Source organism: Alosa sapidissima, chromosome 21 (assembly GCF_018492685.1).
Source record: "Alosa sapidissima isolate fAloSap1 chromosome 21, fAloSap1.pri, whole genome shotgun sequence".
Classification (NCBI taxonomy): Eukaryota; Metazoa; Chordata; class Actinopteri; order Clupeiformes; family Clupeidae; genus Alosa; species Alosa sapidissima.
The window spans coordinates 10,403,748-10,417,778 of NC_055977.1; the positions used below are offsets into that span (position 1 = coordinate 10,403,748).

At 43.5% G+C, this 14,031-nt stretch overlaps 1 protein-coding gene across 1 annotated transcript in view; it reads left to right on the forward strand.

The window, feature by feature from the left end:
- The first annotated feature begins 12,449 nt into the window (after positions 1–12,449).
- trib1 (tribbles pseudokinase 1) overlaps positions 12,450–14,031 on the forward strand; it is a 7,899-nt gene continuing 6,317 nt past the window's right edge. The window contains exon 1 of the mRNA XM_042077200.1: positions 12,450–13,133. Within this exon, the coding sequence (XP_041933134.1) occupies positions 12,840–13,133 (294 nt within the window). The 5' untranslated portion in view covers positions 12,450–12,839. The remainder of the gene's footprint in view (positions 13,134–14,031) is intronic.

Sequence of the window (14,031 nt, forward strand, 5' to 3'; positions counted from 1 at the left end):
ACATGAACATTTGGGTGATCATCTTGGAAAAAGTCTGGAAGTTTTGCTCATAGTAATACAAAGCCTACACAAAAAGTTGACAATGTGCAAAAAATATCAAAGATAGAATATACAGACGTGTCTTACAAAACTAGTGAAATAATTCTGGAAAAAGTCTTGAATTGAAACATGACGCAAACAAATACATAGGAAGGCTACACCCAGGGAGACAAAGGGTGTTAAAAAAACAATGTAATATTAAGTAACACTTGATTTATCATGCCCAAGTGTAACATTCTCATTGTCCTTTGCCTAGTCCAGATGTCTTTTTCATCTGCCAGAACTCCTTTTTACCCCTATAAAAATGGAACATAACATATAGCTCTCCCATTGTCCTCACTCTGATTAGTTTACTCTATTATATCCATCAAAAGGAATAGTGGTTTGGAAAGGGTCCATTGGAAAGGGTCCATCACGCACTGAAACGTTAATGTATATTAAAGAGGGTTCTCATCAATGCGGTTGTGTAAGCATGTGTAGGCCTACTTCTGTCCAGTTTGTTCAGTAGACCATCCTATCAAAGCAGTGTGGCCTGCAGAGACTAAGGGCCCTATTTTCATGAAGCAAAACCTGACAGAAAGCGTATAATCATCACAACGCAACACGTATTCCTATTGTACAGTCGAGTTTTGCGCGCCTCAACGCGCAAGGGGTGTGGCAATTAACGACCTAAGGAGGGGTCTAGCGCATTATCTAAAAATCACTATCGTACACTACCGAAAACGGATTACGTCACTGATCAAGAGAAACCTGGTCAGAAATCTATGGCAAGTTGTTTATATGTTTTTTTAAGAGTGCATTATCAACAGTGATATGGGCGGGTGCACAACTACACCCTGCTTCTCTCTTCCACAGGAACGCTCACCAGCGCACATTCATGCAAAACATTACAAAATACACGATTACAATGGGAAACATAATTGTAATAAAGATATTACGAAATAAGTCTCACAATGAGTAGTTATTCACCATAATTTTGCAAATTGCTAATGACAGTTAAAAGTGATTAGGCGAGAGGCTAGAGGCACATATGGAGCACAGCTGAAGACGCACTGTCATGAGATGTAGGCTAAGCAGCAACTCTTCTGCAGGATAAATGTCTTTAGGTTTTTTATTCAGTCATTTGAACATTATTGGGGTTATATAAGTGTTAGCCTGGCGGGCCATCCTATATCATTGAAATGTATAGTCTGGAATCAAACCATTCACCTCACTTAATCCAAGGGGCGGGCAGAGAATTGTCTTTCAAACTGCATGCAATAGGCCAGCGCTACGACCATATCCGTATCCGGTCGGCAAAACGGCAAATACATCCTTCTTCGAAAGGAATGACTTAAGTGCATTGTGTTGCTCAACTTTCAAAGAAAAGCACAAGTCCAACTCCTCCAAAGTTGACGCCAACGCCGATTCAAACAACCTCTCTTCGTTCGCCATAGCCACCTTCCTTGTTGTTCACCGTCGCAGGACTGTCGTTATCCTGTTAAGCCCGCCTTAAGACTCTCTAACAAAATAGAGCGCTGTGATTGGATGACGACCACGGTGTCAGCCAATAGAAATCCCTATGGTTTGATACTAGACGTACAGGCTGAGCAAATTAATTTGCCGCCACTAGGGTGCGTCTAGATTTCTAGGCTAGGTAACTTTTTTTCAGGCTATGTTTTCGATGGTAACCTATTGTCAGTCAATAGTGAAAGTGTATAACTGTTGTCGTTGACTATGGTGAAGTTAGTTTCACTTTGCCAATGGGTTCAAATAATAGACAAGTGCAGATGCTTGTAGGCATAAACTCTGCTAGGTTTTAGTAAAGCATGGTTTAATGGAATACCTGGTCTATACAGTCTGGCGTGCATACAGATTCCTTCAAATGCTCCGGTGACCATCAAAATACTGATGCGCTTTTTGAAGTCGCGCTGCTTGCTGTTAAAGGGAATGACAGAGTCACTCTCATTGGTTTAAAGGATGCTATGCCCAAAACACACCCATGACTGATTAAGAAACATAAGGAATGCCTCGTTGCGCCATTCACCCGATGTTTGATAACCAAAACACTCCCAATGTGGACTGGACATCCCACTAAATCTCTAGTTAACAACTCATTGCCGACATTGTGAAGCGTGTATCTCACGCTTATGGAAATATCATGCACTATGGATGATTCTGCCATTTGTATAGCCAGAATAATAAGTGTTCCCAATTAGATCATATTTCTATAATGCAAAATATTATTTCACTATGTTTATTCGAGGGTTAGGTCACTGCACATTCAAATAAGCGCCTTTCCTGACCCACAGCCCATCAGTCTCCATGGGTTAACATGGCAATACTCGATCCCCTGATAGCCTGATACATATTTCTAAAACTGCTTTTCCAAGACTCACCTGCAGAAGTATAAACACAGATATTTGTGCAATTACTTAGAATACGTGGGGTTTAGGCTGCTATCTTGTCATGTGGCCATGTGGCCTTCTTTCTCAAATGAGGTACAGAGAGGTGGGGCTTGACCCAAAGTCCTTTTAAAAGTCCCTCCACTTGGCGGCCATATTATAACGTTTTTCGGCTCTTATCAGGCATCTATTTCGAGCAGAACTGCATGTATGCAAAGCTTCACGAATCACGACACACCAACCTCGCTCCAGCTGCGAAATCACAACACATGATTGGCATGATGTATTCACAACATACCACATGATTGGCACAATGTATTCACATGTGAACCTTTGGTGGCGGAAGGGATTGTAGACTATTGCCATGTTACAAACTAACCCCCATACATTTCAATGGGAGACTCTTTGAGTGCTCTCCTCATTAGAAAGTCTCTGCTTGACCTAGCAGCTCGTCCAGAGAGGTGGGGCTTAACCTAGGGCCCACCTCACTGGACCAAGGCTCCACCTCGCTGGACGTAATATCCGCCTACTGCAGTGAGCGCCTTCCCTTCTCTAAATATATGAACACGCAAAATTGGGGCCACAGTGTTATCTGTCTGGACAAGACAGGATGTTTACAAGTTGGAGTTTGCAGGTGGGTTGTTTACAACATGTCTCCACACTGCATTTTCAAAGATATTGGGGTTCACCAAGGGTCTGAGGAATTTAATTCAAACCTTCAGTGCCAACTGTCAACACTTCAGTGCCAACTGTCAACACAGTCCGAGGCGCTGCATTATCATGGCGTCCAGTACACAGCAATATGCAAGGTTGCACAGGCTGGCATTGCTGCTCCAGGATGTGGTTAGTTGGTCTCTGCTTTTTAGATTTGTATTAAAGATGCAGGTCACAATTGTAATCCAATATATTTTTCTATCAAACTCTGTAAATTCTTCCTCCCTTTTGACCTTGTGTGGTGTGTATGGACTCCAGAAATGCCGGTGGTCATACTCAACCCTAGCTTTGTAAATGGGATAGAAAGATAGTAGCTTGGACCAAGCCATAAACAATTGTTGTTGATTATTGAGCCCATATCAACAATTTCACACCACTTTAAGTTCTTTTTCGATTTTGCAATGTTATAGTTTACACCAATATTATGCTTCCAACCGTCAAGTACTTGTTATAATCTAAACTGAGAAGATGAACTGATTACTCCTTGACATATCAGCTAAGGGCCTGTCCACACGGAGACGCTTTTTAGGTTAAACGCAGAGGTTTTGCTTCGTCTTGGCCGAGTGTCCAAACGAATCCTGTAAACGCACTGCCCGAAACCGCACTTTTCTGAAACCTGGTCCCAGAGTGGAGAAATCTGAAACCGTAGCCCGTTTGAGTTCGCTTAGACAGCGAAACCGCACATCCTGCTTGCGTATCCATGATGTCATCGCCACACCTCAGCTGCCCTGGACTTGCACTTATATTATTGCCTAACAATACTAGTTTTCATACATGACATTACCTACGATTACACTCCATTAAGATAAATATCACAACTGATGCTGCGCAGCGCCGATAGCTTATGACTTGGTGGACTGAACACTGTTTTTCCCGGTGTTTTTTTATGCATTCTAGCTACTGTCAGTGACGTGAGAGAACTTAAGTTATTAGGAGAGTGCGGTGTAAGTTTAGGCTACATTAATTTGTGCGTAGTGCCAGTGTCATTCATTTATGTTGCATGTCTTACAACATATATACATGCATTCACAGTCGAGTGAAATCAGATATAAGCATACAAAGACGCTTAGAACTCACGTTAAGCCGATGGTAGCACACTGAATGCGAAGCACGATTTGATGCAGGCAAAAGTATTGACTGTTACTAACGAAGGTTTTATAGCAATATTATAAATGTGGCGACAGAATAGCCTAGAACTTGGGTAAGCTTTGCGTTTAGTAGCCTAATTGCGGTGATAGCCAAAACTAATGTGAATCACGGACTATCCTACAACCAAAGAAAGTAATGGTGATTAGTAGGCCTACCTGCGTTAGCCAAATAAAGGACACCCTTCACAAACCGTAAAATAAAGTTTATTAGTTTTACAGTTGGCTACAGTTGACAGTTCACCATCAGTCCACACAAATAATTCTGGTTTCCTTGCACTAGCCATTTCGCCGTAGCCTATTCTGTCTGTTTTTAAAGCGCAAGTTTCGCAAGTTTTGGTGAATTTCTGTAAAGACACAGTGCCACCTATAGGCCTGGGGCATGAAGTAACGTGTTGAGTCGTGTTGAGATGGATCCGTTTGGACGCAAATATTCTTGATACGGTTCCAGGGAAGACGGAGGAAAAAAAGATCGGTTTGGTACGTGTGGACTAGGCCTAAATGGCAGCCTAGAGGGACTGTGCAAGGGAGTTTTTACAGGGACATTTGTCTGAGCTGAGAGGCAGCCTTTTGTGTGTGTGTGTGTGTGTGTGTGTGTGTGTGTGTGTGTGTTTGTGTGTGTGCGTGTGCGTTTGTGTGTGTGTATTTGCATTTGCGTGTGCGTGCCTGTGAGAACTGAGGTGAGAAGATGTAAAATTCACATTTGTTCCCAAGGAACAGTACTAGCATTTATCGTTTTGCAGACATCCAAACTTGGAACAAGCTAACTTGGTTTTCATCAGAGGTTGCTGTGGCTTTGTAGATACACAACTCTCCAGGCTCCTGTTTGTACTCTCTGGTCATGGTAATTAGCTCTTAAACAGCAGGGTGTTGGTGAAACGCTGTTATTTACAAAATTACAACAAAGCTCTAGAACTCCGTTTTATCCTCAGGCAGTCAAAATTGCTGTTCTTCTTCAGCCAAGGCACAGCGGCTAGTTCGGTGGTCTTTTATATCAGCCTCATTCTTTTATTGTGAATTATGGTTGTAGCCAAGGTGTTATATGGCGTCCTTTTTTCTCTCCAAACATCAGAGTGTTTCACTGATCCTGCTGTACACACACACGCACATTCCAGACTCCAGCTACCTTAATGTAGAGAAAATATTTAACTTCAAAAGATGAAAAGAATCATTTTCCATACTTTTTCACGTTGACTTGATTCCAGAAGCATCTGGCTCATGTTATGGCATTTGTTTGAGGTGGGAACGGGATGAGAGAAAATGCAAGATCCCTGCAAAGAATCTGCACTCCATCTTTCTCCACACTAACACTGACCTGCTGTCCATAACATTCCTGTCTGTTACCCAACAGTCCTGGCAGTGTCATGTGTGTGTGTGTGTGTGTGTGTGTGTGTTTGTGTGTGTGTGTGCACTGTTAAGGCTTTATTTGAGGTGCTGACTGCAGACTCGTTAAGTTTTCCCTCAGTTCTCTCATTAGGTCTCAGCCTCCATGATCCAGATTAGCACTGCTGAATGAATCAGTGTGCGGGTATGTAACTTAAAGGTTGTATCAGCGATAGCGGGGATACGTCACTTCTGTTGATGTTCAAAAAAAAAAACACAGAGCTAGCTCGCTACTTCCTCCCCCCCCCCCCCCCCCCCATCCGCACAATTAAAACTCTCCTAAATGCGCATCTCGTCGGTTATTGGTTGAAACATTTTATTTTGCCTTTGAGGGATTGCCAACCCTGTTGGTAGCAATTGTTTTTGTGTACAGATCTCGGAGCCTAGGCTGCCTACAGAGACACGTTTTTTTGACGACCTGCTTATGGGGCAGGCAGCTAGCGGATTGTTAGGAAAGATTAGATGAATGTGATCATTTATGTTTGGGCCTTTTTTGGGCCTGAAATCGCTGATACAACCTTTAACATGACAAACCATCACTGTTGTGTTTCACTGAGAGATCTAGAGTATCTACCCAAACCATAGAAGTAGTGGCATAGCCTCGGTGAAATGGAGAGGAACTCAGTTGTTGCATAGCATATAAGATCATATTTAAACTGCACTATCAATCTGGCCTAGCTCAACCCACCTAGTATATCCACTTGTTTTCATCTAGTCTGGCTCCTCAATGCATGTTTCTCTAAGCCACCAGGATGGCGGGCCAATGAGCGTCGAGGGGGGATGGCTTTACTTACTAAATTGAAAGTGGCATTGGTAAACAGCACCTGCAAACATCAAAACATTGCAGTCAGGAGAATATGTAAATTTTTACAGCAAATGTAAATACATTGTTTCCTGATGGCTGATGTGGTTTATTGTTAGTTTGTAAAGGTTAGGTGAAGAGGGAAGTGTGGTTGGTTAGGATGGACCAGTTACTTCAAAGTTAACGTGAAGTCTACGCCCATTATGATACTAGGGTTGGAAACATTTTCCAATGGAGAGTATCCAGACTCTATTCTAGCAGTGAAACGATGTGAGTGAATCTGGTGAAACCAAACTACCATCACGACATATTGGACTAGCTGTGATCACGTATGAACACTCAGTTTAGACAATGACATCTCTTTTATGGTCATGATCATAAAAACTAAGTGAGAGTAATTTAATTCATCAGAATAAGGCCAATATGAACATTGCTTCCGAAGTCGACAAAATGAGGATTGTTTATCAACATCACGACGCAACAGCTCTGTGAGCAGTAGCGAGTGCTTGTCAACAGATTTGCAAATCATCAACAGAGAGCGAGTAGCGCACATCTGCGAGCGAACGGCCCGAGGTGGTGGGCATGACGGGTCACGCTGCCACAGCCTGTTATTATGAGACATTACCATTAATAATGCATGTTTCCTTTTTCTGTTAATTACATCCGCCCACAACCTCTCGCACAAAACACCTCCAGCCCCGTAACTAATGACACTACTAGTGTCTGAAAAACAAGCCAGTCGTTTGTAGGCTACTATGAGCGGAGTAGCTGACGGATCTCTCTCTCTCTCTCTCTCTCTCTCTCTCTTTCCTCTGTTAATCGGTACACGTTTATGGAAATAGCGGTTGCGTAACCCATGCGCACGACGCAAGAGGGCTGTCGGCTGTCACGTCTCTCCTTTCAAACCAAGTGCACTGGAGGCTGACCACCTGCGCCTCGCTGTTGCCAGGGTCAACCAAAATCGCAAAGGCCATATTAGGCTGTCTGAGCTGCCTTGAATCGAGATTCCCTCTTCAACACCATCCCACGTAGAATTAGGTAACATTTAACCAAATGGCGGGAGAACTCTTCAGTTATTTTACTGAAAAGCACAGACAGGTTACCAATTGCACACGTTTTCCCCTGTGATTATACTGAACACTAGGGATAGGCAACCCGCGGCCCTAGGGCCACATGCGGCCCTTTAGCTCCTCTCCAGTGGCTTCCCTGGCTTTCTCTAAAAATGGAAGTTATAAAAAAATTCTAAAAAAATCATATAGTCGTTAAGCTTCAAGCTGTCCCAAAACATTAACCGTTTGTGAAAATATGATACTGTACAATACAGCATATACAGAGTATGGTGAGTATACCATATAATACCATCTAATAATGATAGATATGTTTAAACTGATTTCTTTAAAATGCTTCCAATATATTTACGGCCCCAGACAGATTTATTTTTATTTCTGGTCAAAAAATGACCCTTTTAAGAGAAAAGGTACAAAATGTGAATTTGGGTATGGTTAAAAAAGACTACAAACAGGTTGGAACAATGGTAAGGGTGACTTTCATGACAGTTATCTCTCAGGCTTGTTATAAGCATGTGGTAGCAGTTATAGCATGGGTTTATTGTGTTAGGCTATTTCTCTTCTGTGCTTTTGGCACAGACTTGGTGGTGTGAGTGAATTAATTGCCCATTCCTTTCATGAGATTATGAGGGTAAATCTCCTTCATAGCACTGCTATGCTGAGAGCCACTGAAATCCTGTTACATGGGGGTATTGTCGTGCAATTAATTGCTTTTTGAAATGCTAAGCCACATCTGCCAGATCATTTCAGAGAGGTTGACTCACCCCCAAATGAGGGGAGGCTTTAGAACTGCTCGTGTTGCAGGATTCATAAGAAGTAGAAACGTTAAGCCCTACTCTATATACACACACACCTTCTTGAATGGACGCCTGTTATCAAGCGAGAGGTTCAGAGGGGAAGCTTCATTTTTATTCACCTCTGATTCTCAGAAGTGAGAGTAGAATCAACTGCACCATGTGAGGGAAGAGGTTTTTACCAGTTGCAAGTGAAAGTGTGTGTGTGTGTGTGTGTGTGTGTGCATGTGCATGCATGTGTATGGGTCCGTGTGTGTGTATATGTGTGTGTGTATGTGTGTGTGTGTGTGTGTGTGTGTGTGTGTGTGTGTGTGTGTGCCAAAGGTAATTTTTCTCATGTCGATCACCAACCCCCACTCCCCCTGTCTGAATATATCACCTGACTTCTAGTTAAAGAACACATGACAACCTCACAGCTCTGACGCATTTCCACCACCCCTTCATTCCATAAACACACACACACACACACACACATATGCAAAGCCGACCTGGGGGTAAGGGGTTGGCCACATGGATTCAGAGAGTGCCCATTAGTGACGAGTCAACTGCTCCCCACTCGGGGTCTGGCAATCATGTGGAGCAGGGTAGGGGGACTGGGCACTGTCTGTCTCCAAGGGCGACGTTCATTTCCTGATGGCGACAGGAGCAGCAATGAGTCATCATCAGGCAATGGACAGCTTGCGCCAAGGCGATAAGACTAGGCTGCTCACCACGACAACATGCAGCTTAACCCCTCTCTCTCTCTCTCCCTCTCTCTCTCACAAGGCTAAACCCAAACATGCGGCTGCACTGGAGATGATGAAGCTGTGTGGATTTGCTGACAGCAGCAGGTCATGGGTTCCACTGCCAGGGAGCACAAGAACAGATGACGTGTTTACTTCACTTTACACTTTTTGTCTGTATTATATATGATCTTGCACCAAAGGCTTCTGCTGCTGCTGCGATGATCTTCATCCCTACAGCCTCCAGCTGTGAATCCACAGTGCAGCTGACATTTTATTAAGAAGAAAAGCAAGAAGTCTGTCTAGACCTAACATAGTCACTTCAAGGGGATTTATGATAACCCAGTGTAGTTTAATCATTTAATTGCCAAGGACGGTATAACTAGACTGGGGCAGCCTTGATAAGTCACTCTGACACATGGGTAGCTGAACATAGTTCAGTCTTGCCCCACAGCGCTCAGAGTGAAAACAAGAATGTGACAGTACTGCCAAACCAGTTTGGAGCCATTCCACAACTAAATGATTTTTTGCTCCAAATGTTTTTTTCATGTAATGTTTGAAGAGACATGTTTACGATATGCACTTTAGTTTATCTTTTTTTCTGAACCATGTGCAGTTTTCTTTTTCTTTTTCAGGAAGTCATGGTTTCTCTGTTTTACAGTTGTTAAGTTGATGGAATATTTAACTGGCAGGAAAGAAGGAGAAAGCAATTCCGCATCTTTTGATTGCCTGTTGTCAGTTCTGCCTCTGGCTAAAGTTCACAAAGACCATTATTATGGAACAGTCATGTTAGAGTGGTGGACAACACTGACTGCTTTAGTTTTACTGGACTGCCCGAGCCGTGCTGCTGTTTAGCAGGAAGATAGATAGATAGATAGATAGATACTTTATTGATCCCCAAGGGGATTGGGAATCTTGAATATGAATTCCATCCGAGGTGGCGGCCTGCTGGTGATTTCTAAAGACTTCCAGTTGTTGTTGTGCTTCCTGTCTCCTGTTTCAGCTCCCTGTGTGTTTAACGGATGAGTCAGCTAATGACAGTGGGAAGCGCCTGACACAAAGCTGTCCTCCTTTCCCATCGGAGCAAGAGGGACTGACCTCCAGTGGCCTCTTGGACAAGCTCACACATCTGTTTCTCTTTCACACACACACACACACACACACACACACACACACACACACACATACACACAGACACAAACAAACAATAAATTGTAATTAACCAGACATTCATGCAAACAGGCACTCCATCTCTCTTTTATACAAACGATAAACGACAACAAAAAATATTCACACATACACACTCTGGCACTGTGTACATAACACCAGTGCGGCACTACTCCCTGCCACCTTTGTGTTTGTGCAAAATCAAAGGTGGAGGTTTTCCCATGGACTGCATGTCACCAGCACACTGAAAGTGTACAGTCTGGTCAGAGATTCTGGAACCTGTTCTGCACTCACTCCACCAGATGACTTGCACACTCGTCAGATGATGAGCAATTCTAGAAGAAGGGGAGAAGAGCAGCAGTGAAAGAATGCTGAGTTTCTAAAAATAGCCCGTCATTGCAGACCAATCTACAGCTAATCCATGTAAGGCCTGAAATGTGCGGTTCACCTGCACCAGCTGTTGCACTGGTCACTCGGGTATGGTGGTCAGTAAGAGATGTCTTTAAACCACCTTCACTGAAGTTCTACACATGACTAAACATGAAGTGTGTTTATGGTGCAATAAGTAGGAGGGGGAAAATAGGACAGCATCCAGAAGCAACATTGTAGCATATGACGGAGATGGCTTTTAGCTAGATGGATGACAGTAGGCTAAGTAAAATAGTGATGTTTCAAAGCTAAAGTTCATCAGAATATTGGGATACGCCCGCTTGACAACGGGAGAGATAGAACTAACGACTGGCCTTTTTGGCCATAGCAACCATGGATTTAGAACTAGCCTAGTAACGGCAGTTTGTCCTGCAAGTTGAGAAATTAGTTGATATGTGTCGGAAGAAATTAGTTCTACAAACAAGACAGTTTTAGCAATTAAAACGTTTACATTGTAACAGGAAATGAACACAACGCAAGTGGCAACAGTGGAATAAGCGGGATAATGGACTCCACTGTGGTCTGTTCACAGAAATTAATGCACTACGAGGTTTAAACGTCCGCTTCGCGTCGGGGCCGTTTTACAACCTCGACTGTGCATTAACTTCAGACCACCGTGCCGTCCATTATCCCTTAGGCCTACATAGGCCTATGCCACCCCACTGCAATTCAGAAATATGTATAAAAATGAGAACACTGACTACCTTAAAACGTTTGCTCTGAGTACAGGACACCTTCATAGCAGTAATTTAAACCTGAGTCAAGCAATAGATAAATAGCGTCACTCCATCTGATCATGGATTACCGCTTATATAACTATCTTCCTTTACCCGACTTGCATTCTTGGGTTCTAACTCATTGGACTCTCAACTAGGAAAACCTGTCTCACCCAAACACAGCTGTGGTTGCTGGCATCAAGAGAATCTATGAGTACATATGTACACTGCTGAGAAGACGAGGTCTTGGCAATTAGCAGGCTACATTCTATTGTGTTTCATTCTTTCCGAGGTGACGGTGACGCGAGCCGCTTTTGGCTGTAAGTTTTGAGCAGACAGGCGGCTGCTTGGCTATGCAGTGTACCCTCCTCTACAGGACTGGATGTGTTTTACAAGAAGTGCAGCTTTTATATGAATGCCAAACACAGCGCTCGCTACTCCAAGGCCTTTCCCTTTATGGAGATGAGTCATCTGCACATTCACAAATATGCTCGGAGGGAAAAAAACGCCTGTAGGAATTCATGAAGCGACAGCTTATCTGTGTGACCCGGTGTCTGTGCACGCGCGCGATATTGTGCGTTTGAGAAAGAGTTTCGGTGTTTCGATTTGTTTATGACTTGTTGTCACGGTAGGCTATGAAAAAAAACCCGACCGTAAAAAGCTAAGAAGAGTGTGGTAATATTGGTTAATTATTGTCTACATAGTGACACGTGTTTTGATTGGCAAAAAAGAAACATTACAAGGAATTCCTTTCTTTACAATAACATTTGAACTCGGATGTTAAGAATAGGCCTACAACAAAGTCGTGAAACACTTGGGCCAGTAGGCTACCTGTAAGTGGCAGCTAATTGAGCTGCTCTTGCGATATCTCCCTGTGTTAAACTTGGCACAAATCCACTGTAAAAGTACATTGCCGAGGTAAAACCAGCATTTTGACATTCAGCACCGTTCCTCTCTGGGCGCAGTGTGGTGATTGCTCAATCTTCGAGGCTATGCAATGTGTCACCAAAGAGGCAGAACCGGGCGGAGTTCCAACGGCGGCGCGCTTGCGAGCAGTGCTCTGGAAATAGCATCGTAGTTTTTGCTAGACAGTCGCTCTCTCGGGGTCACCTCCGCGCTGCGCTGGGAATCTCTAACGGACTGCGAGACGGGTTGAGTAAACACAGCGTGCAGAACAGGAGTAACTTCTCATTTGTGCAGAGTGACTCGTTTTGTTCTGTTTGGTTTTAATTAATTGAACAGTTTGATTACATCTCGTCATCTTTCAATGGATAAACAGCGTCAGAATGCCTGATGCATATACTTCAAAAGCCTGACGCCAGTGTAAAGAAAGTAATCAGGATTTTGTGTCCTCGGTTTTTGCAACAGACCATGGCACGTTAGTGTGTTTTGCTCGGACTATGATTTTCTAACTAAGTCCTCCTGTGGAACGTGGTACGGATATTTTTGTGTGTGCAGCGAACGACCGTTTGTCAGAATGAGCGTGCAGTGGAACGTCCCTGTGCCTTGCATCCGCACGGGTAGGTCGTGGCACAAGCGCGTGGACTCAGACGAGCCGGTATTGAAATGCGCCCGGCTAAGCGAGTCCTCAAGTGACGCGGGGCTTCTCGGCAGCTCTCCAGGATCTCCCGTGAATTTGGGTCCCTTGACAGGCACTGCAGCCCACCAGGGTCCCTCCCGGATCTGTCAGTTCCTGCTGCTACCTTTAGCGGACCGGTCAGGGGTGCATAGCGCACTTAACATTGAGACGGGAGAGGAGCTCGTTTGTAAGGTAGGTAAATTTCCTATCTCTAATTTGTCTTTGTCTGAGTTTTTACTACAATGTTTGAGGCTATGGGGCATATATATATATATATATATATATATATATACCTAAATTACCCCTCAAACCATGCGCATGCAAATAATAAAACAGCTTGCATTTCACTATTTACATTTTGTGTTTTAAGCGCATGACAAATGCGCGAGGCTCTCAAGCACATTTACACTTGCTGCAGCTTGCAGTGTAATCCTCTGCCGGATTGTAGCTGTTATTCATTCATCATGTGGATTTGCATATGCGTCAGCTCTGCTGCGTACGCGACGTGATGGTGGCAGACATATAATATGCAAAACATGTCAGGCGAGAGCGCAAATGTACTGTAATTGGTCTGCCATATTCCCCGGAGCGAGTCTGCAAAAAGGCTATTAATGGAAAAAACAACAATGAGCCGACTTCAAAAGTCAAAATGTCCTCTAAGATCCATGTCACTATAAACCTTAATAAGTATGCGTCATCACACTCCCCATCATTGTGAGTCTAATTCTGAAACACTGTTTAAAAGAGCACAGAGCATTTTTGAAGAGAAGCCTTGTTCTTGTGCCTGTCACTTTTGCAATCACATGATAGCAGGCTCTCCATAGCCTCCTCCACAGAACTCCATGTAGGTCTTTACTGTAGTTGGTGGATTGTGGGTAACCGTGGATCACAGTATCACTGTGCTCTCCTCCTGTTTCCCAGAATCCACAGCCATACAAACCTTTATCATGCATAACATGCCCATGTTACATTTCACGTGCACATCCATTAAACCGTATAAAGATCTTGAAATGACAAAATATCTCTACAGTCATGGACCTTGTAGTGCAACACCACTGACTGCCTAATGCATGTGATTGTAATGCTTTCC